Source organism: Rhagoletis zephyria, unplaced genomic scaffold, assembly GCF_001687245.7.
Source record: "Rhagoletis zephyria isolate East Lansing unplaced genomic scaffold, Rhagoletis_zephyria_1.1 Rzeph_scaffold_00198, whole genome shotgun sequence".
Lineage (NCBI taxonomy): Eukaryota > Metazoa > Arthropoda > Insecta > Diptera > Tephritidae > Rhagoletis > Rhagoletis zephyria.
Window position 1 is genome coordinate 55,077 of NW_016157282.1, and position 25,104 is coordinate 80,180.

At 38.8% G+C, this 25,104-nt stretch overlaps 3 protein-coding genes across 4 annotated transcripts in view; 2 read left to right on the top strand and 1 right to left on the bottom strand.

The window, feature by feature from the left end:
* LOC108358057 (uncharacterized) overlaps positions 1-24,898 on the bottom strand; it is a 50,654-nt gene extending 25,756 nt beyond the window's left edge. The window contains exon 1 of the mRNA XM_017609187.1: positions 24,628-24,898. Within this exon, the coding sequence (XP_017464676.1) occupies positions 24,628-24,648 (21 nt within the window). The 5' untranslated portion in view covers positions 24,649-24,898. The remainder of the gene's footprint in view (positions 1-24,627) is intronic.
* Positions 11,824-14,282, top strand: phu (phurba tashi). The gene is made up of 4 exons (XM_017609176.1): positions 11,824-12,144; positions 12,305-12,642; positions 12,741-13,268; positions 13,341-14,282. The coding sequence occupies exons 1-4, from the start codon at positions 12,072-12,074 to the stop codon at positions 14,061-14,063; spliced, it is 1,662 nt and encodes a 553-aa protein (XP_017464665.1). The 5' UTR covers positions 11,824-12,071; the 3' UTR covers positions 14,064-14,282.
* LOC108358045 (uncharacterized) lies at positions 19,355-24,634 on the top strand. Of its 2 annotated transcripts, XM_017609173.1 has the most exons (7): positions 19,355-20,049; positions 20,135-20,365; positions 21,276-22,088; positions 22,149-22,307; positions 22,719-23,075; positions 23,145-24,210; positions 24,241-24,634. In XM_017609173.1, the coding sequence occupies exons 1-7, from the start codon at positions 19,618-19,620 to the stop codon at positions 24,246-24,248; spliced, it is 3,066 nt and encodes a 1,021-aa protein (XP_017464662.1). In that variant the 5' UTR covers positions 19,355-19,617; the 3' UTR covers positions 24,249-24,634. The 2 variants fall into 2 exon arrangements, with proteins under 2 accessions (XP_017464662.1, XP_017464661.1); XM_017609172.1 differs by having other exon boundaries at positions 23,145-24,634.
* Positions 24,899-25,104: the final 206 nt, after the last annotated feature.

Genomic DNA, 25,104 nt, shown 5'->3' on the forward strand with positions numbered 1-25,104 from the left:
AATGCAAACCAGTTTCTTTGAGTCCAATTATGCTTTCAGACTAGTTTAAAACTAGTTTTAACTAATTTTTGTGAATGTCACAATTTTGTTTGAAAAAAAATTGCATAGCATAAAAAACTGTTAATGGTGAAACCTTTAGACATTCTACACAAAAAGAACGACAAATACATACACTGATAAAAATCCACTTAGTAATGATTGACTCTAAAACAAGAGCTCAGAGCCTAGTTTTTTAGTTTTTATGTATCAATGGCTAAAAACAAGATGAATTTATTACGAAAATGCATTTCCCTATCGGGTATTCTATATCTATATAGATATCCAATTCACTCATATATGCATATTGCGGGTAAATTCATATGTGCCTCTGCTCCTTTATTTCCGCTACTTAAGCTTTCTTCGAGTGTCTATTCCACACTGACTGCTGACCAATGCTCAGCTGCATTGCGCTTGCAGTTATTCAACGATTTTCAATGATTTTTCCCCCATTTTTTGTGGTTACACATGCAAACGGCCTCAAGCAGATGAAGGTAGGTTTTAACACACACAAAAAAATATATATATCTAAAAATAACAATAAAAAATATATGAAAAATAGCAAGTAAGAAAACGACTAAAATTCAAATTGAAGAAGTGGTCTGAGCTTTGAAATCATTCAGGCAAATATGTATGTACATATAACTGACCAAAGACTAAAATTTCCTAATGCTGCAGCGGTAGTAGTGCTACAGGCGGATGTACATATGTAGTAAGGTGACTGGGGCGTATGAGTGACGGAAATCGTATGTGAGGAAATTGCGGTAAAAAAATATAAATTCAGTGACCCTGTTGTGTAAAATAAACTTAAAGATGCATTCAAACAAATTTGATCAAATCACCGATTTTTTTAAATGATAATGAGCAAAATCCGCAAATTTCTGAGAAGACCCCAAAAAACGAAAAGGCCCAAAAACTGCTCAAAAATCTCCAATTTCCTGAAAAAAAAATCCGGAAAGCTTCTACTAAGTTCTGAAAAGTTGTGGAGGCTCTCTTAAAATTTCGAAAAAAATACCGAAAAACTCCAAAAAGCACTAAAAACACCTTTAAAGATGCGGAACAATATCAATTAAAATCCGAAAAAGCGGTAAAATACAAGTATTGAAAGCTAAAAAAAAAAAATTCCGAAAAATTTTTTTAAATGTCTCCAAGTGTTGAAAGTCTTAAAAAAGTATGAAAACATGGCGAAAAATTGCTTAAATAATCCGACAAATCCCTTGAAGTTCCGAAAAGTCTTAAAAGCTTCCAAATAAATCCGAAGAAATTTCATGAAAGCTTACAACAAATGCTGAAAATACTCCGAAAAAATCCACCAAGTTAAAAGTATGGGTAGCTCAGAAAAAACCGAGATTTTCAGAATACTCAAAAAATCCTAAAAAATTTTAAAATTCTTGAAAGGTGCCGAACAAATTCGACAAAATTCCGTGAAAATCCTAAATAAATCAGGAAATATCACAAAATCTTAGAAATATGTAAATTTAAAAAGTCTCAAAATATCCCTGAAAACTAATTCTAACAAAATGCAAATACAAAAATTTAGTAAACCTCGCTTCCTGAGAAAAGCGTTAACTGCATGGATACTGCATTGCCTCTTTGGAATTTAAAATTTTATAATTTTTAAATAAAAACTCCGTCGTTGAACTTTTAAAAGCGCCTTCTCTTTACTATCGTTCACCCTACTTAAATAAATATGTACTTAGCCTGGATGTGGAATCAGGGGTGGCGCAATGTTCTAAGCAAACAGCAGATATTTATCAATTGTTGTTGCTTTAATTAATGCCGAATTAAAAATCACATCAAAGCACAATTCACTCTATTACCACGGCTAAATATTTACGTGCGAGTCAGAGCAGCTGCTTGGCGATGCAGCAGTGCAGAACAACAGCCAACTAACTACAACACTCACCGCTGACCGCCTATTTTTATTGTAGAGTTAGCAGAGACGAGGTGCAATGGTATCAGTCTTGCCAACAATCAGGATCTATGAAGCAAACAATTTTTCGCTTCAATGCGCTCAGGTGGATGACAGAATGGTTAGATAGTGGTAGTGGGTGGCGGCATTGGACGATGCGCTAGCTGCCAGACAAAGACAAAGCCAAATGAAATTTATTGCAAAACAAACGAATAGAAAAGAAAATAAATAAAAATAGAAGAGTTCGCCTAAACAGGGGAGGATAGAAAGTTTTAAAAATTATTACTTTAAAGCAGTGTGTATGAATTTTATAATAAAATGCAATAAGGAAACATCGATTATTTTTTCCTTATAATTTTAAGGGAATTCATAAAGAGGAAAATTAAAAATTTAAATGCACCGTTGCGCCTGAAATTTTCTGAAAAGATTTCGGGAAATTATAACTAAAGCACGATACAAAACACCCCCGAAAAAATCCTGAAAAATTTTAAGTCTTCAAAAGCTCAGAACGATGCCGAAAAGTTTCAAAAACAACGCATATCTAAGACAATCCTAAAAAAAAAAATTTAAAGCATCCCACTAAGTTAAGAAAAAGATCTCAAGGAGTCCCACAGTCGGTCCAAAAGTCACCAAAATTAGAAATATGTAGTTCCCGAAGCATCCCAAAATATCTCGAAATATCTGGAAAGTTCCGAAAGACTCCGAAAAAATCTGAGAAGCATCCCAAAGAGTTTCGAAACACGGCGAAAGGCTCCGAAAAAAACTCTAAAAAATCCGCTAAAGCCCCGAAATGTCGAACTCTCTAAAAACGCAAAAACATCCCGAAATATCAACAACTCCAAGAAAATGTCCGAAAAATGTCGAGCACTCCCAAAAAGTATCGACCGCTGCCAAAAAAAAAACCAAACAGTCGCGGAAACTCAAAAAAAAAACCAAACAGTCTTGAAAACTCAAAAAAAAAACCGAAAGCTCTCGAATAATAAAAAATAACGTTTCTTCTCTGCTTTTAAGAGTAACTACTGCATGTACAGTGCCGTTGGCCTAATACACTTCGGTAAACTTAATTTAAAGTGATAGCTGCACAAGGCAGACAGGCCAACGCTCAAGCAGCAGAGCAGACCAGACAGTTGCAGATGCTCTTTCCCTGAGCTACTGTGGACGCTGTTCTTGCTGTATTTGCTGCTGTTCTACCTGTATACCTCGACAATGTTACAGCATTGCCCAACAGTCCGTCCAGCCGCCAGTTAGGAGTACTTCACCAGCAGTAGCAGTATAGCGTCTGCTTACCACTTCCATGATTTCCGCAATTTTCGCGCTTGCCACTTGGAAAAATCGCAATGCGCTACTGCTCGAAGCTCCCAGTTATCTCTGGTTCCGTCCTACTACACTTTCGTCCTTCCTCTCCTCTACTATGGCTCTAGTTTTCTGCTCTTTGCTGTCGCACTCTACATGTTTGGTTACTTTTAAGGATAATAAATTTTGAAAGCTATATATTTGCCTGTGTCTGTCTGCATGCAGCTCTGCATGTATGTTGCTAAAAAAAATACTTTTCTACATGTTTGCTCGCAGTTATGTGATGATTCACACAAGCCGGAAGTGGCTTGGTCTCAACGTTCCGCCACCAACTTCCGGTGTTGGTTTATTTCGCCGCAGCTGCCTTTGCGTCTGATTGTGCTGCTGCTGCGGAATGTCTGTTTGGATCGTCTAGTTTTTCTTGTTTTTTTTTCTCTCTTACCGTTAGTTAACTCCACGCCTCCTAATGCTTTCCACATACATGAATTTAAAGTGCCCCGTTAAGCATTAAGATTTCCAACTTATGAATTCGCAATTTCTTTGAGCTGAGCTAAGCTGAAGGGGAGATTTTGTTGAATTGAACAAACACATCGCTTCGCTTATAGCCTCACTCCAATCTATCAGCGGCTAACTTGTAGGTATTTGGACCAGCAGTTCTTCAATATCAGCTAGCGATTTGTTTTTAATTGTAGAATTAATCGGTGATAAACCGTGTGCTTAGACAATAAATAGCTAAGGAGCATGCAGCAACAAATTTCGTATTTAGTTGTCAAGCGTTTATTTTGCCAATTTTTAGTTCCCGTTTTCTGTTTGAATAGAAAAATTATGGAGGCTGCTTTGATTTACATTTTTGTTGCGCATTAATGTGGAAACGTAGGGACCTAAAGGCCATTTGAGACTCTTCGATTCATATTTCAAAAATGGGTATTACTTTTCATCTCTATATCACTTTCTCTGATCTATCCTTATACATTAACTCGCCGCTTAGAGGTAACTTCGTGAAACGATTAATATAAGAAAAGCGAATATGTAGTGGGATCTTGAAATTTATTAGAAACTATGTACCTACATTAGGCTACATTACTCTTTACGAAAAAAAAAAATCGGTACTATTTTTCCATCGGAAGTATAAAATGTATTCCATTTTAAGACTTCCGCTAAAATATTACGGAAAAATATTAAGATTAACGTGAGCTGGACCTATTTGAAAATACCTCCAAAACTCGTTAAAAAAAAGTTAAAAAAAAAATCTCCTCAGGCGATAAAAGAGCTTACGCCCAAAAGGTATGCATAAAATTAAAAAAAAAATTCAACGGAAATCAGTCTAGCTCACGTAAATCTTAATATTTTTCTGAAATATATTGACAAAGTCCTTAAATATAATACATTTTATAACTCCAGTGAAAACCCCCAACTTTTATTCGGTGATGCACACTAATGTACATACTTCGAAACTCAGTTAATCCATTCCAAATGCTGCCGGCAGCTAAGCAATACATTTGTTTTTCTATAGGAGAAGCCTCTTCTCGTAAAAAGCAGTGGAGAAAATGAAAATTACGTCGTAAATCGCTCTCTTCAGACAGACAGAGCAGGCCTGGGAGGCTGCGACTTCATTTCTAATAACACAAATCCTGCGTGTTTCTCCGCTTCAAATGATGATGACCGACCAAATTTTACTAGGATGGGTCGAAGCTTGATAGAGAGCAAACAACCCAAATTAAAGAAGAAATATCCAGAAGCGATATTATTACATTATTTTTTCCTCAAACTCAGTCTGCGATAACAAATCAAAGTGTTCATACTTACAACTCCTTAATTCAACAGCCTAACATTTAGCTTTCTTGATATCGCAAACCTTGCCTGTCGATCGAATCCGACATCTGGCACTCAACAAAAAGCACTTGAGGGGGTTTAGAACAAAGTAGGAAAATAATAGTAATAAAAATATTGAAAGGCATTCGAAGTTCAAACTAAATCCATCACTTTACTTTGGGGATCACTTAAGCTGCTTTTGCTCCCCAAAGTCGGGGGAATTAACTTTACTTAAGTCAATTTAACCGAAAATAGTCTAACTAATTCCATATTTTCACAAATATGTACTATATAAATAAGTACTAAGTAATACTTGAATATTCCTTAGGCGAAATCGTTGGCACAGTTAGAGGTACAGTTGTGCTTGAAATGTGTATGCAGCTTCATTAGTTGATACAAATGAATATTGGACTGTTGACAATGAATAAAGGCAAACATAAATATTTTTATATTTGTTTATGTACATTAAAAATACAATAAATAGACATATTATTTGTATGCATGTATGTATGCATAATATTTCTATTAATCTTATTTGCTGCTTTGCAACAATTCAGCCAAGTACAAACACATACATATGTACATACATACATACATGTTGCTGTATTTCTGTAAGTTTTACTGTACTGCAAGAACAAATATACATACATATGTATGTACATAACACAGATACTATAGCACAGATATGACCTAGCCGGAAAATTTGTCAATATATACATATAGTATGTAGCTGTGTGTATTTACTTTTTAGGTACTTTTATCTACTTTAAGGTAAAATTTTCCCACAAATTGATACACTCTGAAAACTCGATTTTCATCCCTGTATTGTACGACGTCAGCGAATGTGTGGACAGTACTGCAATTCGTCACTTGCGCAAAAAGTTATATTCAGGCTATCCTGAGTTTCGGCCGAAAACAATTCACCCAAGAAAAGTGAACGATTTCGGGCGAAAATGAAACTCATGATAAGGCTGATTCGATTTGCAAATGAGTGAAATGCCTGAAGAAGTACGCCAAGTGATGGTTTTTCGAATAAAAAAAGGGGTAAACGCTGCGAAAACAAGCCGAAAAATCTATAGAATTTACGGCGAGAATTCTGCGAGTAAACGCCGGACCCAGGAGTGGCTTGCTTGCTCGATTCCGTTATGGAAAGTTTGATGTCAAAGTTGCACCTCGCTCTGGTCGGCCAGTCACTGAAATCTTCGATGAAATAATGCAAATGGTTGAACAAGGACAAACGGATTTTATGAGAAGCTTTTTTCATGGGAGAAATACACTGTGAGGTTTATCTTTGCTAAACGAAGCAATCGAGAAAGAGGGACCAGAATTGGCCTACTGTTATGTTCCAGCAAGAGAATGCCAGGCCCCACAAATCTTTCATGGCTTGGAATAAATTAACAGAATTTGGTCGGGAAGTTTCAAAACAGCCACCGTATAGCTCGAACTTTGCGCCGCACAGTGGTCGAATAGGCAATATTTTACGCGAAAAGGCCTATTTTTAAACTCTGATAAATTAACTGGAGTAAAGCCATTCTTATTCAGAAATGTCCAGCCAAATCAAAAGTGATTCGTGTTTTTAATAATATCTGCTGAGCAAGCCGTTGAATCCATTTAATTCAACGAGTTCAATCGTGGTATGTTCTAGCAGTTATGGATTGATAGCTTTCTTAACAATTTTTGCATGTAAACTTTTAATTATTACAGTAATCGCTGGTTTGGTGTTACTTCGTAACATAACACAAATTTGTTGCCAAATTATGAATACCTTAATTACACGGATTATTTTTCAAGAAATATTTTTTGCAAAGAGGCATAACTAATTAGTTAGGCTCGAGTAGGGTCTTCATTCCTTTACCAAAAATCATTTTTTAATATTGCGCGAACGGTGTAAGTTTTGTGATTTTTAAGCGGGTGGCAACCCCATTAAAAAAAAAAATAAACTTTCTTGCAGCACTTTTCATTTTACACCTAATTTGTTTAAAACAACGAGCGGTGCAGGTTTTATAATTTTAAAAAAGGTGGCAACCCTTTTCAAAAATATCTTACCTTGCTGTACATTTAGAGGCCAAGCCCTTCAATTTGGAACCTCAGTTTTGAAAATCGAATAATCGGTGCAGATCTGATGCNTGTTTAAAACAACGAGCGGTGCAGGTTTTATAATTTTAAAAAAGGTGGCAACCCTTTTCAAAAATATCTTACCTTGCTGTACATTTAGAGGCCAAGCCCTTCAATTTGGAACCTCAGTTTTGAAAATCGAATAATCGGTGCAGATCTGATGCCGTTAACAAAAAATGCCTTCATTGTATTGTATTTATACATAGTACACATACATATTTAGATTTGATCTAACCTAGGTATTTGTTTATTAGGGAGTTATTAGAATTCAGATAGGAGCTTTAAAACTATCGAATTCGAGTATACACAACTCTGGAATACTTGATTTGTAACTTTGACTTTTATTTTTGACTGAAAAAAAAATAAAACGCAACAATTACCGATTATTTTCTGCTCAAAAAAATAAAAAGCAAATTTTAATTTTTATTTAAAAAAAAAGCAAAATTACCCGGTACTATTAGCTCAAAATAATAATAGCCAAAAAATAACTTAAATTTTTTGCTTTTTATTATAAAATGCTTAACCGGTACGGTCTCTTGTATATGTAATTAAGTATTAGCGCAAACGGTAAAAAAGGGAAAACGAACCGGAATTTACTTTCTACTTATACTAAGATCAGACGATCAGAGAGAGCTTTTTTTTGTGCACGTCCTTATAAAAAGCTTTACAAAACTTGTTGCTGTTAAAAAATTAAATGCGGACTAAAATACAGTATTTCCAACTGGGTTTCTACTTAGAAAAAAATTTATTAAAAACTGGGACTTAGACTTGACTTGACTTACCTAGAAACTTAGACGCGATTATTTTACTTAGAAATCAAAAATCTATAGTTCTCCAAGTTTCTAAGTGAAGTTGTTTTTTTTTTTTTTGGGTAACTGCACACACGCGCTGCTCATTTGCCAGAGATATAATTTTCAAGTCAAGTCAAGTCTAAGTCTTGCATAGCTGATCTTTAAAAACTGTTCCGATTTAATCCTTAAGAAAACATTGAAACAGTTCAATATAATTCTAATTATTCCTTATATAAAAACAAAATGGTTTTGTAAATTTGTAACTTTGTACTCTTATATGGGTTTGTTAGCGATTTTTGACCTTGGCCTTCTTGCGAAAATTAATTGATCATGGAATTCGAAAAAAATATCTCAATAAATCAATGAGGTTGTTCACGCTGGCCGGGTTATCAGGTTATGTGGTTATTATTACTACCAATTTTTGGTTGTGATAAATAGCAACAAAAAAGAGTGATACCAAACAGGAAGTACATCCATACATACATATGTATGTATGTATGTAAATGAAGCAAGTAAAAATCATTCTGCATGCAAATATATGTGTACGAGTACATTTCCGAAATAAGAACACAACAACTTCAGAAATCATGTGCGAAATTTATTAAAGGCACGTTTCGACCATATATATGTACATATGTATGTATGTAGGTACGATGTATATGTCAGGGATGCTGCGAATGATTCGCATCATTTTACACATTTGCATCAAATGATACGAATGTATTGCGAATGTGTACATGAACAGAGAGTCCACTCGAATATTGTTGAAATGGCTCTAAGTCTGTCTAACCAGGGTACGAACAGTAACCGACTTTTTGCTTCAGACGCTAAACGGTTAAGTAGTATATCAAGCAACATTGATGGGCCTCCAACAAATACTGCTAAAAGTCTTATAAGCAACCTAGAAATAATTTTAAATTCCTCCAGCGATAGCGAAGGCTCGTACGTAGAATCTGGAGATATTAAAGAATGTGAACTTAAAGCTCAATAGAAGGTCTATCTTAAAGAAAAACGAGCTCATCTCGGTGAAAATCCTCTCGATTGGTGGAAAACTAAACTAAAATACGACAAATTGACAAATCTGGCCCGCAAATATTTGAGCGCTCCACCCGCCAGCGTTCCAAGTGAACAATTGTTCAGTGCAGCCGGCATTATATACGAGCCTCTAAGACATCGCATCATGGAAGAAAAGGCAGCAAAATTACTTATTTTTAAATATAATATTCCAAACAAAATTTCTTAGTAATAAAAAAGTAAAAAAACGTAATAAAAACGATGACGTAAGTTGATTATAGCTTTTTTAATGTTATTCTTAACATTCGCATTCGCACATTCGCATTCCGAAAATTCGCATTCACATTCGCGACATCCCTAGTATATGTATATACGAAGCAGGTATATAATACATACATACATGCAGACATACAAGTATATGTATACTTCGGAGTAAGACGTAGAACAACAACGTTCTTTGGCTGAACTGAATTTATATTTTTCAAGCCTCTGGCGAGGTTAGTTTACCAGAGTGTGAATGCATATTTGCAAGGGTTCAGGCCACGGTTTTCTTCTAAATTGAGCTGAGCACGTAAATTTTGCCCTACAAATTACATTTTACTACAGAGCTCATCGATTGTGGTATCTGCGCCGACTCTCTTAGCATCACAATGGATTAAGTATAGTCTGAGTCACTTAGGTAACTTACGACAATAATGCAAGTAACGGACTTGGGTTCAAAGATGAAGAAGCGCGGGCGCTAACCATTATAGACGACGAAAACGTCCTACTTCAGTATTCGGTTCAAAAACGCCTAGTATATATGTATGTATATCAACATAAATTCAATACATCGGCACCTGAGATAGGGCTTTTTTTAACCAAATTCTGAAATACGGCGTTCTTCGACCATTTGCTGAGATAGGGCGTTTTCGAACCGGCAACCAAGATAGGGCGAGCTACCACTCAGCCGCCGAAATCCAATGTAAAAACTAACTTAGATAAGAAATTCTAGCTCTAAACAGATTATTAAGACTCTTTCAACAACGATTCTACAGATACTAGATGGATCCTTATAAAAAAAAAGTGTGGTACAGGATATCAAAAGCCTCAACAGGGTATTTTTTGAACTAGCAAAACTCGAAACAGCGATCGACAACGGAAAACTTACAAGAATTGGTAAGAGAAGGGGAAATTACAAGGCAATTTAGTAAAAATTATAGTACAGCTTATTCATGCCCAGAAAATTGTTTTGAAAGGATTAGCTCTGTTAGTTTTCGACGGGACTACATTTGAAATACCTCCAACAAGCACAAACAAGTGAGGGGTATTTGGTTAAGCACTAATTTTAAAAGACGTTTGGTCCTAATCTTTAAAGCTTAGATGCATCATAGCTTTTCATTAATAAAATAGGAGCGAAAAGCTCCGTTAAAAAGTATTTTCAATAAAAGTTCAACTCAAAACAAAGCGAACCCTAATTTCGTTAATGCATGCTAATGAACGCAGATAGCCTTTCAACAAATTTTAAAATTTATTTTTAAATCTTTTATTGAGTAATAAATAAATTTTAAAGGTCATAAGCTTTGTTGCTTAAAATATTAAAAACAATGATTTGCATAGAGAGCCAGGCCGCAGTAACGAATTCACGTGCTTTTTTGAGTTTCAAACGACCAATACGTAGCCAGCGGCGCCCCTGTGTAACAGAGTAAAAATTATTATTTATTTATTTTTAATTTCAAATGCTGCAGTTATTGCAAAATAGTCTAATCTCCAGACACACATGCTGGCAGTCTATTTTTTTCTTCAACAGCAGCACTCTGACGAGGGAAACGTGATGTTCAGAATACCCAGCAATCAGCATGTTTTTTTTTTTTAATATTTCAAGCACACGCAACTCATACATGTAGGTATATATGCCTAATACGCGCATAGCAAGCACACATGCGCCTGTGTTTATGTAAAAATCCCGCTCGCTCGCTCGGCTGTCAAATCAATTATTTATAGATCCGCACACACCAACAAACAATGACTAGCAGAAGAAGCGTTGTTTATGGGCCAGATTGATGCAAGTGTATACTAAGCAGGTTAAAAAGTTAATGTCTCATAACTGTACGTATTATCAATTGAAAAACAATATTTTTAATACATTGCATTTGTGAAGAAATTCATACATGTATTTGCTTTATAAATAGCACTCATAACTTTTCCATGCGCGATAGTTCGCTGTTGATATTGTTGTCCTTGCCTGTGCAAAATTACGCCAACACCCCAGCACAGCACGTTTCGCCGCCACATACGTCAGCGACTTAAACCGCCCATCAAGCGAGCTTCACGTGATTATTCAATATTCGTACATTGAACGGCAGCTAAGCCACGTGAACAGGCAGGCGATGTGCGTAAAGAGTATAGCGCGCGCGCGGGGGCGTCCACGGGATATGGCTGTGTATGTATGGCGCGCCTCCTGTCAATCGCGGTCACAGCTTAGAAGACACATGCATACACTCTCACGCGCGCGCTGAAATGTTATTGCCGCTATATCAGCGAACTGTTGACAAGCGCTTTGTCAACAGGCGAGTTTAGACAAGAAAAACGTGCGGCACTAAGAGCCACTACAGCGGCGACGATTGCTAAATGCATACTGAGCATTAGAACATTGAAAAAAGAAGAGCGCGCACACATACAAATGTAAATTTAGGCGCATCAGCGTGTTTTCATTTCGTTTATCAGCGCTTGCCTGCGTTCGGCGCCGCGTAAACAGCCAGCCTGTGATGGAAAGCAAAAAAAAACAATATCACAGGCAGTCCACTGGACTCATCCCGAAGGCAGCATTTCAACTGATAAGAAGCCGCTGCCAACCGAGCCTGAGTGCGTCGAGTCTATTGTCTGCTGATACGGCACGCGTTGCGAAGCGCACCGCTATAAGTAGCACTGTTAGCCGAGTAGCTGGGTCAGTGAGTGCCGAAACTGTAAGCAAAGTGAGCTGGTTAGAGCAGTGCAAAGTGCAAATAAAAATTCGCTGAATTTCAAAAGGATTTCAGAAAACGCGCACGCACAACAGCTGCGTAACGGAAAGTGCATAGTTTGAAAAAAAACAAAAGCCAGAGGAAACTAATATTAAAATGTCTACATTAGGCGCGCCTCTTCTACTCTTAACGGCGTGTCTGTTGGCGCTCAATCGAGCGCAAGGCTATGGTGAGTGCGAAACTGTACCTAATTTCTCATCACATGTGCGCTATACACATTCAACGGCGAATGTGGCGCCAGTGCGCATTCAGCTTTTTCTCCTTCATATTCTCACATTTATTTATCTCCACTGACTTAATCATTTTCCTTTCTTACTCCTTTTCCACAGCCATACACCACGAAACTACAGAGCGTCGCATGCATCCAGTCTTCAATTTTAAGACAGCTGCGCCGCCACACACACTACAAAAACGCTCCATGCCATTCATTAAGTTCGACGCGCCCAGAACGGAAGAATACTCATATTACTGGAATTCAATTGGCCAGTATATACTAGAGAAACAAATTGCTGAAAAGTCACAGCTGAATATGAATCTCGCCAAAAATATTATACTCTTTCTTGGCGACGGCATGTCCATACCAACCTTGACGGCGGGGCGCGTCTACTTGGGCGGCGAGGAGAAACAATACAGCTTCGAACGCTTTCCCTATGTAGGACTCAGTAAGGTAAGTTTCTTGTAGTCAGCTAACATACGAACGCAACACATACCGCGCCCCCACATCGTTGGTACTTTAGCTAACCTACTTCTTGTTTCGCCCCACAGACCTACTGCACGAACACGCAAGTCGCCGACTCCGCTTGCACAGCGACCGCTTATCTCGGCGGCGTCAAGACCAACTACGGCACCATCGGTGTATCCGCCGCCATTGAGCCGAACGATTGCCTAGGTCAGAACAATACACTTCACCACGTCACCTCCATTGCCGCCTGGGCCCAGCAACAAGGCATGGCGACTGGCCTAGTAACCACCACATCCGTTACGCACGCCTCCCCAGCTGGTGTCTACGCGCACATAGCCAATCGCAATTGGGAAAATGACGCAGAGGTGTTATCCGATAACGGTGATCCGTTGGTATGCACAGACATTGCTACGCAACTGGTGCACGGTGACGTCGGAAGCAAACTGAATGTAATTTTGGGTGGTGGGCGCAAGCACTTCCTGCCAAACACTGAGCGCGAGTTGGACGGCGAAATGGGTCAACGTTTGGATGGCCACAACTTGATTAAAGTATGGCAGACCATACACGGCACGACGGCGCGTTATGTGCAGACACGCGACGAGCTATTGAATGTGAGTACTTGAAAACGCAAGCGTGGAGCGAACAAAACGCTAATAAATTCTGCTTTTTGTGTTCGCTTTTAGTTACCCACCTCCACCACACGTGTGCTAGGGCTTTTCGGCGCCAACCACATGCCCTTCCATCTTGACGCCGATGCCAAGCAAACACCTACGCTCGCCGAGATGACCTCAGTTGCCATAGACATACTGGAACGCCAAAGCAACGGCCGCGGTTTCTTCCTCTTCGTCGAGGGCGGTCGCATTGATCACGCACATCACGATACGCTCGCCATGAAAGCGCTGGACGAGACTGCCGAGTTCGATAAGGCCATCACTTTGGCGCACGCACGCACAAATGCAAGTGACACACTCACCGTCGTCACCTCCGACCACTCGCACACAATGTCCGTCGCTGGCTATTCATCGCGCAAGAACGATATTATTGGCGTGAATAATGGCCAGTTGGCTGATGATCAATTGCCATACGCCACGCTGAGCTACGCCAACGGGCCCGGTTTCGATTACAATGTGATGAAAGCGAATGGCGCAATTAAACGCAAGAATCTACACAAGATCAACATGAAGAACAAGGACTATCCATTCCCGTCGATGGTGCCGCTCGAGTCGGAAACGCACGGTGGCGACGATGTGGGCGTGTTTGCGAGCGGTCCCTTCGCGCATCTCTTCACCGGCAACTACGAACAAAATTTCCTGCCACATGCGATTGCATACGCGGCGTGTCTACAGGATGACAGAAGTGCGAAGCGGACGGCGTGTACGGATGGGTTGTTGAGAGAGCGGATGTGAGGCGAAAGAGTCGAAAAGGAGGAGGAGTTTAAAAAAGGAGCACCTGATGCATTAAACTTGCTACAATATTCATTTGCATTTAATTAATTTATTGTATTTTTAAGACACATAACTGTAAATATGAAGATAAGTAGAAGCATGATTAATAGTCAATTTCCGGAAATAATGTACTTATTTATAATTTAAAATTAAAAATAGGAAATTTAAGTTAACAATTGGAAATTAAATATTAATTTCGCCTATTTAAGGAATGAAATAAATTGTTTTTTATTGTTACGATTTTCGTCGCTCAACTAAAATCGACCCATGTAAATGACAATTCAACCGTTAATTCGTGCTTTGGCTAATCGATTTCCCAGTTGATTTTCCAGTCAACAGAAATGGACTCGTGTAAAGGTAACGCCTTCAACGCCAACCGATTGCTGGTTTTTTTTCTAAGTCGGATTGGTTCGTGTCAACTGGAAAGATTCTTTCGACTATTTATGGCTCACTCATCCTTCCGATAACTGAGCCTTTGTGAATATTTTTAAAGCATTCTGACCAAACTCTAGCTAGGAAGGAATAAGACAACCGACGACTACCGGCAGAAGGCATTTTTAAAGCCTATCTATTGAAGACCAGGCCAGGGCGTGGATTAAGAAATAGACCTATCGCATAAAGTAGACGGAAATAGGACATCAATTAGGAAATTTTGCGGCCGAGTAGATGAAGACGCAATAACGAAATGGTAAGGCAGTACTAAATTGAAGTTCGGTAGGGGCGACATCTGTCGAATTTGAGAATTCAGAATGCCTTGGAATTCGATTCTCTCTTCAGTTGGGGAAAAATAAGAACAAAACTAGCTTTTTTCTTTCCTCTGTGTTATTAGAATAGAAAGCATTCGATGAATTTTATTCAATTAATTTTTTCCTACTTGACCTTCAAATGACCTCGAACCTGACGTGATGGTGTGGCTAACATACTTCAGATTCGCATTCGAAAAACATAGGGATATAGAGGTTTGGTTCAATATGCAGAAACTTTTGTCGAGTTAAGAAAATTAATTTTTCCAATAATAAATGTCAATTTTTCAAGAATTATATGTTCTTGCGTGTTTTCACTCCCAAATGTTTACTGGCTACAATTCAGCCGTTTATTTTGAAATAAAGTATTTCCACCTTTTGTGCTTAAATAGTTAGTAGGTTACTTCTAGCTGAATGCATACATATGTATGTAAATCGTTCTACCGTCATAAAGTAATGACAAGGCATTTAACTTTTGGATGTTGAAGTTGAACGAATAACAGACGCGTTCAGATACAGGTAAGTGATCCACTGAAGTCAAGCGGCACGAAATGACTTTTGCCACTTAAAAAAAAAAAATTAAATAAAACGGCTGCATTATGTATATAAATGCACGCCTAAAATTCTTAGCTTAACCCAAAAGAAAAAATCGATTACCTGCACGAGGTAGCCGTTTGGCGTAAGGTTGTCAGGTATTAAATATGCCAGACAATTACAGATTTTTTATTTGCCGAATTCATTGGCTGAAATGAAGCCTGTTTCTCGCACAAACTAAGTACCTGCGGGTGAAATACTCACACAGTCATGCATATGGGGCGATTCACGTCGTCAATGTCGTAGACGTGCTGAGCGGTGCAAAGCACGCTACTTTTCAGAGAAGCAGACGGAAAATGGGAAAAAAATTCTTCGAAAACTATGATTTATATGGCCCTAGTGACTAATCGTTTCGAATCGAATCAAACAAAATGGCAGCTGTTTTCTCCACAATACATACAATTTAAATCTAAAAATCAAATTTCGATTCTAGTTACGTACGATATCGAATGCCGCGTTTCTCGCGCTGATCTTTCGGTTGAAATTGCTTAAAACAGTATTAAAAATAAAAGCTTGTATAAATGATCATATTTGAGCAAAATGTTGAGAAAAATTAGAAATTAAATTGTCGTTTCGAATTTTCACCGTGAAAATGGGAACATTTTGGAAAACTACTTTCTAGTCATTTCACCATTTTCAGCCGAAATGTAGCTTGTTTTGCACAGCTCAGTGCGCCTGGCACATTTGACGTGAATCGCCCCATATGTACATACATACATACATACATATGTACAAATGCGATTGCCAGCTATAAAGGCTTTCATACTGAAAAGATACATTTATTTTACTAAAAATAATCTGTATTCATTTCGATGCGTTTTCACACGTAAAGTCAAATCAATTGCTTTACAGAGGCACCTCCATAAGTACACAAGCTCATATACTACATTACAATTTTACATACAAATACATTACAATAGGTATACATATTTACCTCGCGCACACAAATGGGTTTGTAAATACTAATTTTTAAGTAAATATTTGTTGCCGAACAGGTAGCAGTTGAAGTTGATATTGAATCTGGCGTATTATGATGGGTGACGACTTACGGCCTAACCGGTTTGTTCGAGAGAACCAAATCAGCTGACTTATAAGCGCAGAAAAATAACTCAATCGCGCGTTCGATTACTTGAGCAGGTTGCGCTCTTTCAGGTAGATACACGCACGCAGTTAGCACATAAATATGTAGAATTTTAAAGTAAGTACAATGTCATAAAATTAGAGGGACAGTGGTAGATATAAAGCAGCAAAAAGGCAGACTTTGAAAAATGAAACTTGATTAAGTCAGCTGCTCATTAAACCAATCAATGATCGGAACTATACCAAATTAGTATGGGACCACCCTTGAGCCACCACCTTTCCAATAAAAAAAAAAAATAATCATTGAAAACGGTTTATGTGGTCCAAACTTATCCCGTTACATAGAACAAAAATATTCCGATGAATTGATAACCTAACTCCTTTGTTGAGGTCGGTTAAAAAAGGTATCACACCCTTTGTGTGCGAAAATCACGCTTCTAAGCCTAATAAGTATATTCAAAACAAAGCGGCAGAACAGGAAATTGTTTGATGTATCGAGTTCTGAAAGAGCCGCTTATGGAATTGCGTTATTATGAAAAACAACGTAGGGTCAGGCTTTCATAAAATCGTTCCCACATAAAGCAGATTTATAAAACGCAATACCCAGATAGTTTTAAAATATCAAAAGTTCTTGTAAAAGAAGAAAGTAATAGCTTAAAGCGCTCTTGGTATAAATAAAAATTGGAAGGTTTCGTAGAATCAAAGCTAGCCTAGATGTTATCACGATGGAGGTTCAGGCTTCAGTTCCTTGAACTTTTAACGTCATAAAAAATCGATTTTATGTCATTTACGAATTTTCCTTTTTTTTGTCTACTTTCAATGGCTGTCAAGCACAAACTAAATGGCGCAGCTGTGCATTTAAAGTTACTGCGCGGGTAATTCAAAAAGTCAGTGGCTTTTCAAATTTCCCTCGTATTATGAATAGCGACTGTAGTTAAGTGCTAAAAAGTTGAAGCTAATGGTATTAAAACAACAGCAGCCAAGGATTGAGTTTAAAAAACAAGAAATACATTTTCTCAATCAACATTTCGGCGCTAGTTGCCATCTGTAATATCATTTCAGCCATTGGCGACGCAACTGAAGTTTCTTTGCCATACGAAATCGACCCATAATTGATTTAAAATGTGAACTATGTATTATATTTTTAACTTTTAGTTTTAATCTTTTCCATATTTATTTTTTTTTTAGTTTTCTGTTATTTTTTTATTTATCTTTTATTTAAAGTTTTCAGTGTTATTTGTTTTTAATACTTCATCTTGTATTAATTTTTATTCGTTTTCTCTTTTTATTTTTAACCGACTTCAAGAAAGGCGAACGTTATCAATTCGTCGGAATATATATTTTTTTTTAGGTATGTACATATGTTATCGAATAACTTTGGACCAAGTTAACCGATTTCTATAATTCTTTCTTTAAAGGAAAGGTGTTACCTTATAGGTGGTCCCAAAATTAAAATCCGATCATTATATCATGAAGAAATTAACGATAATCTTAATTTTGTATATGAGAATTTAAGTCGGTTTTGTTTTTGCTTAAAAATTTCTTGTTTTTATATGTATTTATGTAAGTTTTTATTTTTAATTTTTAAATGTTTTTATATTTTTATTTATTTCTTATGCGTTGGCTTTTTATATGACACCTTTTATTGAGGTTTTCTTGCTTTCTTCTATTATTTTTAAATTTTTACATACCATTTTATTTTCTTGGGACTTAATTAATTTTTTTTTATTTCAATTCTGATTTCTACAACTTAATTTTATGAATTATTTTATTTTCTGTTATAATTTTTGATTTTATTATAGTACGTATTTGTTTTTCTGCGTTCACTAATTTTAATCTTATAAGGTTTATTTTATGTGATTTTTTCGACTTTATTATATTTATATTTTCACGTTATTTTATTTTATTTTATATCTATTCATTTTTTTGTTTCATATAAAATATTAAATTTTATGTACCTATGTACTTCATTTTATTAAAAAAAATTGTTTTACTTTATTTTAGTTAAGTTAAATAATTTTATTTTTGTTTATTTGTTATTTTTATGTTTTTTCGTTTTTATATTTATTTAAATTTTAGTTTTTTTTTTAATATTAAAAATTTTTAATTTTTTTATTTGGTTTTTTTATTTTGAGTACCGTTACTTTTCCAATACACTGTGTCTAAGCAAAATATTCATCGAACAAAACCACTTAACCTTCTTCGGCGCACACACTTACACGCTGGCTCACAGAGCGAAAGTCATTTAAACAAACACGCATACTTGCTTCTGTGTGTGTGTGCGTGTTACCAATTGTTTGACGTTGTCTCCTCAGCACGTTTTCTTAAGCCGGCACGTCGCTACCTGTTGCTGCCTCTAGCCAGGCAAGCGCAACTCAAATACCTGTTGTTTATTGACCACACTCTGCCGTCTTCCACGTCTGCGCTATCGTCCTCCTCCTCCTCCTTTTCTTCCACACCGTCTTCAACCGTTTCGTTCATTCAACTCTGCTGCTGCTGCTAAAAGCCGTCAGCGTTTTGTTGTACTCGTAGGCCGTTTCTTTGCATCATTCACCCGGATTTTGTTTGTGTTGGTTATAGTTTTGTTATGATTTCGTGATTTCATTTGCTGACCGACTGTCTAGTTGTTGGTGTTGCTGTCCCCCGCTGCCGCTTTTTATTACCACGTCTGCGGCGGTAACCACGGTTCCGGTTTTGGCCACGGCCACTTGGCACATTACTCTTGCAGTTGTTCTTTTTTCAGTTTCTTCAGTTTTGTTTCTCCGCTGCTCTGCGAACTATTCGACTGAGCCACTGATTTTCCTCAATAATCTCAGATTCAATTGCGCACTTAGGCTTTAGTCATCGTCGCTCTGTCATCGTGATCGGGACAATATTTGCGCGCTAACGGCCGCATGTGCTTAAGCTATTTTCAATATAACTCTTTTTGTTGTTGTGCGATTTTGTAATTTTTAATTTTCTTACCACGTTAAGTGCGACGTCATCGAATCGCCATTTATCGCTGCTTAAATAGACATTGCTCGAGCACGCTTTGGCATGCCGAGGCAAAAGTTATTTTCTTAGTGCTTTTTATAGCCGAATAAGTGGTATTTTTGGCCATGTTTAACGCACACGACAATGGCGCCTGCGCAGCTGCCACACCTTCACCGACAACGCAGCCAGCTTATGAATTTAGCCAGCCACGGCTGAAGTGTGGGGAGGTTTTCGTTTGGGACTGCGTCGGTGAACTCTTCGCTATCGAATGTCAGCTCTGCGAGGAACGACCGATCTGTACGCTTTCCGAGTTTGCAGAGCACATGGATATCTGGCACTACGATTGGACAGCGGAGGCGTATGCCTCACTACCAGATTCAACGACGCAAGAACGCTGTGGAACTTGGACCACTCAATGGACGGCTATGGAGGAGCAAACAGACTCGGCGAGCGAAGTCGATAATTTTGGATCAGAAGCTGAAATAGATGCAGAGATACAAGACACTTTTATGGAAGCGACAGCTTTGGCTGAAAGCGTGCCGAGGCACGCGACAACGGTGAGTGTAGCGCGCCATTGTAACGTCATAAGACGAATCGGTTTGGTTTTTTGGTTTCTCATTTTCAAAATTTTTTTTTTCAAAGATTTCCGATAGCAGTGAAAACGTAGCCATATCCGTCGCTTGCGACAACAACTCAAGCTCGTTTGCGCCGTTCGAAGTGATAGCGCGCGCTTCTACTGCTGTACGCTTAATCGATAGTGGAGTTGCAAGTAATTTGTGTGCGGAAGAAAAGACGCTTCGCGGTGCTGAAGACATGTATGTGAAGTGTGCGAGCGCAAGTACAATGACTGCCGACGTACAAAAACAGGTTGAGGTAAGTAGATGCTAATTTATTCCATGTTTGCGCACAGAAATTTATTAGTTTCTTCTAGTTTTTCATACATAAGTACATATTTATGTATTCCGCTTTCTAAATAATAAAGTAAACTTTGTTATGTGGCTTGACAAAATAGATATTAGGTCGACTGTAAATCTATCGAACGTACACATGTATATTGTCCGGGTTCGATGACCTGCTTTTGAACCCTTCTTCGTCAACCGTCGTAGTTTTAAATGCACACAAATTTTTCTGAAGTAGCATGCCTCGGCCAGATCTAAATCTTGGTCGATCCGACTATGTAGTTCCGACTGCCGTGAGAACATCCTATAGTTTCTTTAAACTAACGGTTCGGTTGGCTTTTTTTCTTGGGCTGTCACATCGGCCGCCACTCCTTGGATCCTCCATTCAACCGAAGCCCTTCTCTCTTTCATCAACCATCGCATCGGTCTAGTTGCAAAAGTCGGAGATTCATCTAAAGTCAGGGCTCAGAGTCCTGCTAACCTAGGCCTTTTTCGTGTACTGCCGCGTCGGTCTGAGTCAATCATCTATCTAAATCCGGCCTTTTATCCAATTTACCTTCCTTTCATTCATACAAAGTCCAGCGGGTATGCTCTTTCTCTCATTGGAACCTATCATCTTTGCGTTTTGGGTGTCATTCATGCGAGGTTCGAATTTTATTTTTATTTTTTATTTGCGCAATGAGCTTGAAAGAAAACTCCACCAACTCTGCGGAAAAGTTCGTAAGGTTTTCTACAGATATAATGATGATCAATCATTAAGATCTTAATTGCGTTGCGTAAGCTCTGAATAGAGACTTTGGCTCTAATAGAAGCCTTCTTCAAAACTAGAAGCGTCAGTCATTTTTCTAGTACTCCATTCTTTTTTTTTAATTCCATTTCCACAGAATCCCGCCCGGCAACGTAGTAAAACTGAGAAGTTAATCGAAATCTATGAGAAATATCCCGAGCTCTGGCGTAAACAACAACGCAGCGAACTTAAACCTGAGGAGCAAGCGGAAGCATATCGCAGCATCAGCCTTGAACTAAAGCAACATGGAATAAACCTCGGAGCGGCAGCGGTAAAACATCGGCTGGCGGTGCTACGAAAACGTTACCGCCTCGAGAAACTCGAAGAGCTGAGAAGCATGCTGGAAGGCCGGTCATCTGAGAGATGCTTTGAGTTTTATGCGCACCTATCATTCTTGAAAGAACACATCGAGCCACAGTTTTGTGGAATTTGCAAACGAATTTGCAAAGATGCGACTGAATGCTGCAAAAGTTCAGAACAAGAGACAGGCTCCATAGATAGCGGTACAATAGAAGAAAGTGGAGAAAAAATGGAGTACTGCTTACTGCCGATACAATTGAACGGCAGTGAATTACAGAAAGAAGACGTTGTAGGGACTGATGACGTTAACGGGTTTACACAGTGCGTGAGTTCTGCGGATGGAGTTTCCGCAGAGATTATAGACAATCAGGTTGACGTAAATTCAACTGCAAGCGAGTCCCAGCACTGTGGTGGTGATTTAGCAGCTGAAACATCAATCGCCTCGGAGCCGGCGACCGCGCAGTCAGAGACGAAATCTTTCAAGCAAAAAAATGCACTCAGCAAACGTAGAAATGCAGAGTACGATTCAAATGTGGAGAAGAGAGTTTTACGGAGAAGAAACGAGGGAGGCAAGGTAGAAATTTTGGAAGTAATAGAGCTGCAGCCGGTGGTAAGTATCCCATGGCAAGGCGATGTAAACATAAATGTAAGGCAAACTTTTTGCTTTCAGTTCGATCTAAACACACAAGAACCGGAAGTAAGCACCTCTACCGTTGATGCCAGTGCAGTAGAAACGATGCCCAAGAACAATGCTACAACTGTGGCTGACGAAAACGTGGCTTCGGAGGAGTATGACTCTTCGAATGGTGACTCGGGAATTTTACAAGATGTAAGTACGCAAGACTATGTATAAAGGTTACGCTGAGTGGACTTAAGGGGAGAAGAGGATTATTAGAGTAAGAATTCATTCGGGCTGGATTGTTAAGGTTCTTTACGATTGAGAGGACATTGATATAGGTCACATTTCTTTTTTATGAATCTCTGATAAGTATGTAGATTAGATCAGTGGTGAACTTGAATTATATACTATTTAAGGGCCGTTTTACAGTGACGAGTTAACTCTCATTCGGCAGTTAACTGCCGGCACTAATTTAAATATAGTGCTTGTCTAAGCGATCTTCATGTTTTTAGAAACTTTTAATTGCAATTTTTGTGCAAAAAAGTAATAAGTCACTTGAATTGCAATCGCGCGCCTAACCCAGCAACCTAACTTATTTATTAACCAAACTCCCCAACTTAGTGCGACGAGCGAAATGAGGCCGGGACCACTGAAAATACAGAAAAAGCTAAAGGCGAATCTTTTGCGCGGCTCACGACCGAACAGACGCGTAAATTAATTCAGCTCTACGCGGAGCACCCGATTCTTTGGAACTCCTCACATAGGGACTTTAACGCGCGTGAGCGGCGCCGCAACGCTTGGCGGAAATTGACCGCACAGCTGAATGAGCACTTTCAAATGCACTACACCTGGACAACGGTTCATCGCAAAGTGCACGACTACGTCAAGTATTACAGACGTGAGCGAACGCGTATCGAGTCGGAGGGCGGCAGTACGCGTTGGTGTTTCTACGATGACTTCGCCTATCTAGCGCCGATGGTGAGCGTAAAAAATATTTTTTTTTTTTTCACAGCATATGCGCTGCAACACATTTGCTTTTACTTTCAGCTTGCGGAACACGCCAACGATCCGTCGAAGCAGCTGCTGAGCAAGCAACAAAATCTGAAAATCATAGAGGTATATGCCGAGCATCCGCAGTTGTGGGACATCAATAATGCGCAATTCAAGCGACGCCGCTTGCGCCAAGGGCTTTTCAAGTCGATGAGCGACAAGCTACGCGACGCGCACAACATCAACATTTCGGCGCTCAAACTCAAGCAACGTATAGTCGAATTCCGTTGCACCTATCGGCTGGAGAAGGAGCGCCGCTTCACCTCCGAGGAGCAGGGAGAAATATACACGCCCAGGTACGAGTACTACGATCTACTCAAATTCCTCGACCCGCATGTGGCGCCATTCGTTTGCGAGAAATGCGGCGCGCAATATAAAAAACACACCGAAATCGAGCGCCACATGTGGCAAGAGCACAACAACAAGCGTCGCAAAGCCAAAGCAAAGCGCGCACCGCTAACAGCACCCGAAAAGAAAGCCGCCGCGCTTGCCAACGTCTGCCACATCTGCGGCATGAGCTTCACCATGCGGCGCAATCTCAGGTGCCATCTCCAGCGGCACACCAATCAGCGACCGCACGCATGTACGCAATGTCCGAAAAAGTTCTTCGACGCCGCCACGTTGCGCCTTCACGAGCGCTCGCACACCAAGATCCGGCCGTTCATCTGCGAGCAATGCGGCGCCAGTTACGTCAGCGGCAGCAAACTAAATCAGCACATCAAACGGCACAGCAATAAGCGCGATCATGCCTGCGAGCTGTGCGGCAAGGCCTTCTACTCGGCCTTCGAGTGTGATCGGCACATGCGCACACACATGAATATACGTGAGAAGGTGTGCACCATTTGCGGCAAGGATTTCAGTGTCGGCTCCAGTTACTATGCGCACATGCTGCTGCACTCGGGTGTGAAGCGGTACAAGTGTAATATGTGCTGTCAGCAATTTGCGCAATTCGCTGGATTGTATAAGCATCGCAAGCGCTATCACCCAGCTGAGTTTGTGAAGGAGAGGGCGGAGAAGATGATAGAGCGTGCAGCATCCGGAGCAGGAGCGGGTGAGGGCGCCGGTATAGAGGGGGAAGAGGAGAATAAAGACGTTGCATGAGATACCGGGAAACATTAAAGAACCACTGCCGCAGCGGCGATTCAAAACAGAACTAAATTTTATAGCTAAGTGAAATATACATTGATATTACAACAGCAAAGAGAACTATTTGAAAGATTATGAAAATACTTCGAAGAAAGACATCACCTCCAGTAACGCTAGCAGCGCCAAGATTTTTGAAAATTTAAATGCTGAGCTTAAATTGGTAACGATTTCCTAATATACATTTCATCTTGAATTTCACGGCTTGAAGTACACAAGATAATGCAAATATTACATAAGAAAATACAAAATTATAAATGGTGAACTAAATACCCCGTAATGTTGTTCATAAATCCCTATACTACTGAAATAGTCAACCAAAAGAAGTCAAACTTACCAGTGAAATTTTACAATTCATTTGTATGTTTGTACGTACATATATCCTTAAATAGTGCAATAGGTTTGTAATGTTAGTGCAATTAATGTGACAGGAAAATTATGGGAAACTAAAAATAGAAAAAACTATATTTCAATATTAAATCCAACCGGAAATTCAAAAACGGCTCACCACCGATGGAAGAATCGAAAGCAGAACTAAATGCTTTGCGTTATTCTATTAAGTTTTGGAATTTTAGATTTTGGATGTGAAATTGTTAATGAGCTGGAAAGCTGTTGAATGATGTGTATGCAAATTTTACAGATGAACATTTTAAAGGTGCAAGCGCCTAGCAATTAAGACTAAAGTAAAAAATTAAAATTAAAATTAATGAAAAAAAGATGTTTTAAGGTTTCAAATAACATACTCACTACTCCGTCCAGTGCTCATGTACTTTAATTAGTTAATTTGTATCAAATATGTAAGCTTATTGCCTTT

What these genes read in the sequence shown, in the direction of transcription:
- phu (XM_017609176.1), top strand. Translation starts at nt 12,072, where the DNA reads ATGTCTACATTAGGCGCGCCTCTTCTACTCTTAACGGCGTGTCTGTTG. An exon ending in CAATCGAGCGCAAGGCTATG is followed by an intron (nt 12,145 to 12,304) that starts GTGAGTGCGAAA and finishes CCTTTTCCACAG; the next exon opens with CCATACACCACGAAACTACA. An exon ending in CACGCGACGAGCTATTGAAT is followed by an intron (nt 13,269 to 13,340) that starts GTGAGTACTTGA and finishes GTTCGCTTTTAG; the next exon opens with TTACCCACCTCCACCACACG.
- LOC108358045 (XM_017609172.1), top strand. Translation starts at nt 19,618, where the DNA reads ATGTTTAACGCACACGACAATGGCGCCTGCGCAGCTGCCACACCTTCA. An exon ending in TGCCGAGGCACGCGACAACG is followed by an intron (nt 20,050 to 20,134) that starts GTGAGTGTAGCG and finishes TTTTTTTCAAAG; the next exon opens with ATTTCCGATAGCAGTGAAAA. An exon ending in TAATAGAGCTGCAGCCGGTG is followed by an intron (nt 22,089 to 22,148) that starts GTAAGTATCCCA and finishes TTTTGCTTTCAG; the next exon opens with TTCGATCTAAACACACAAGA.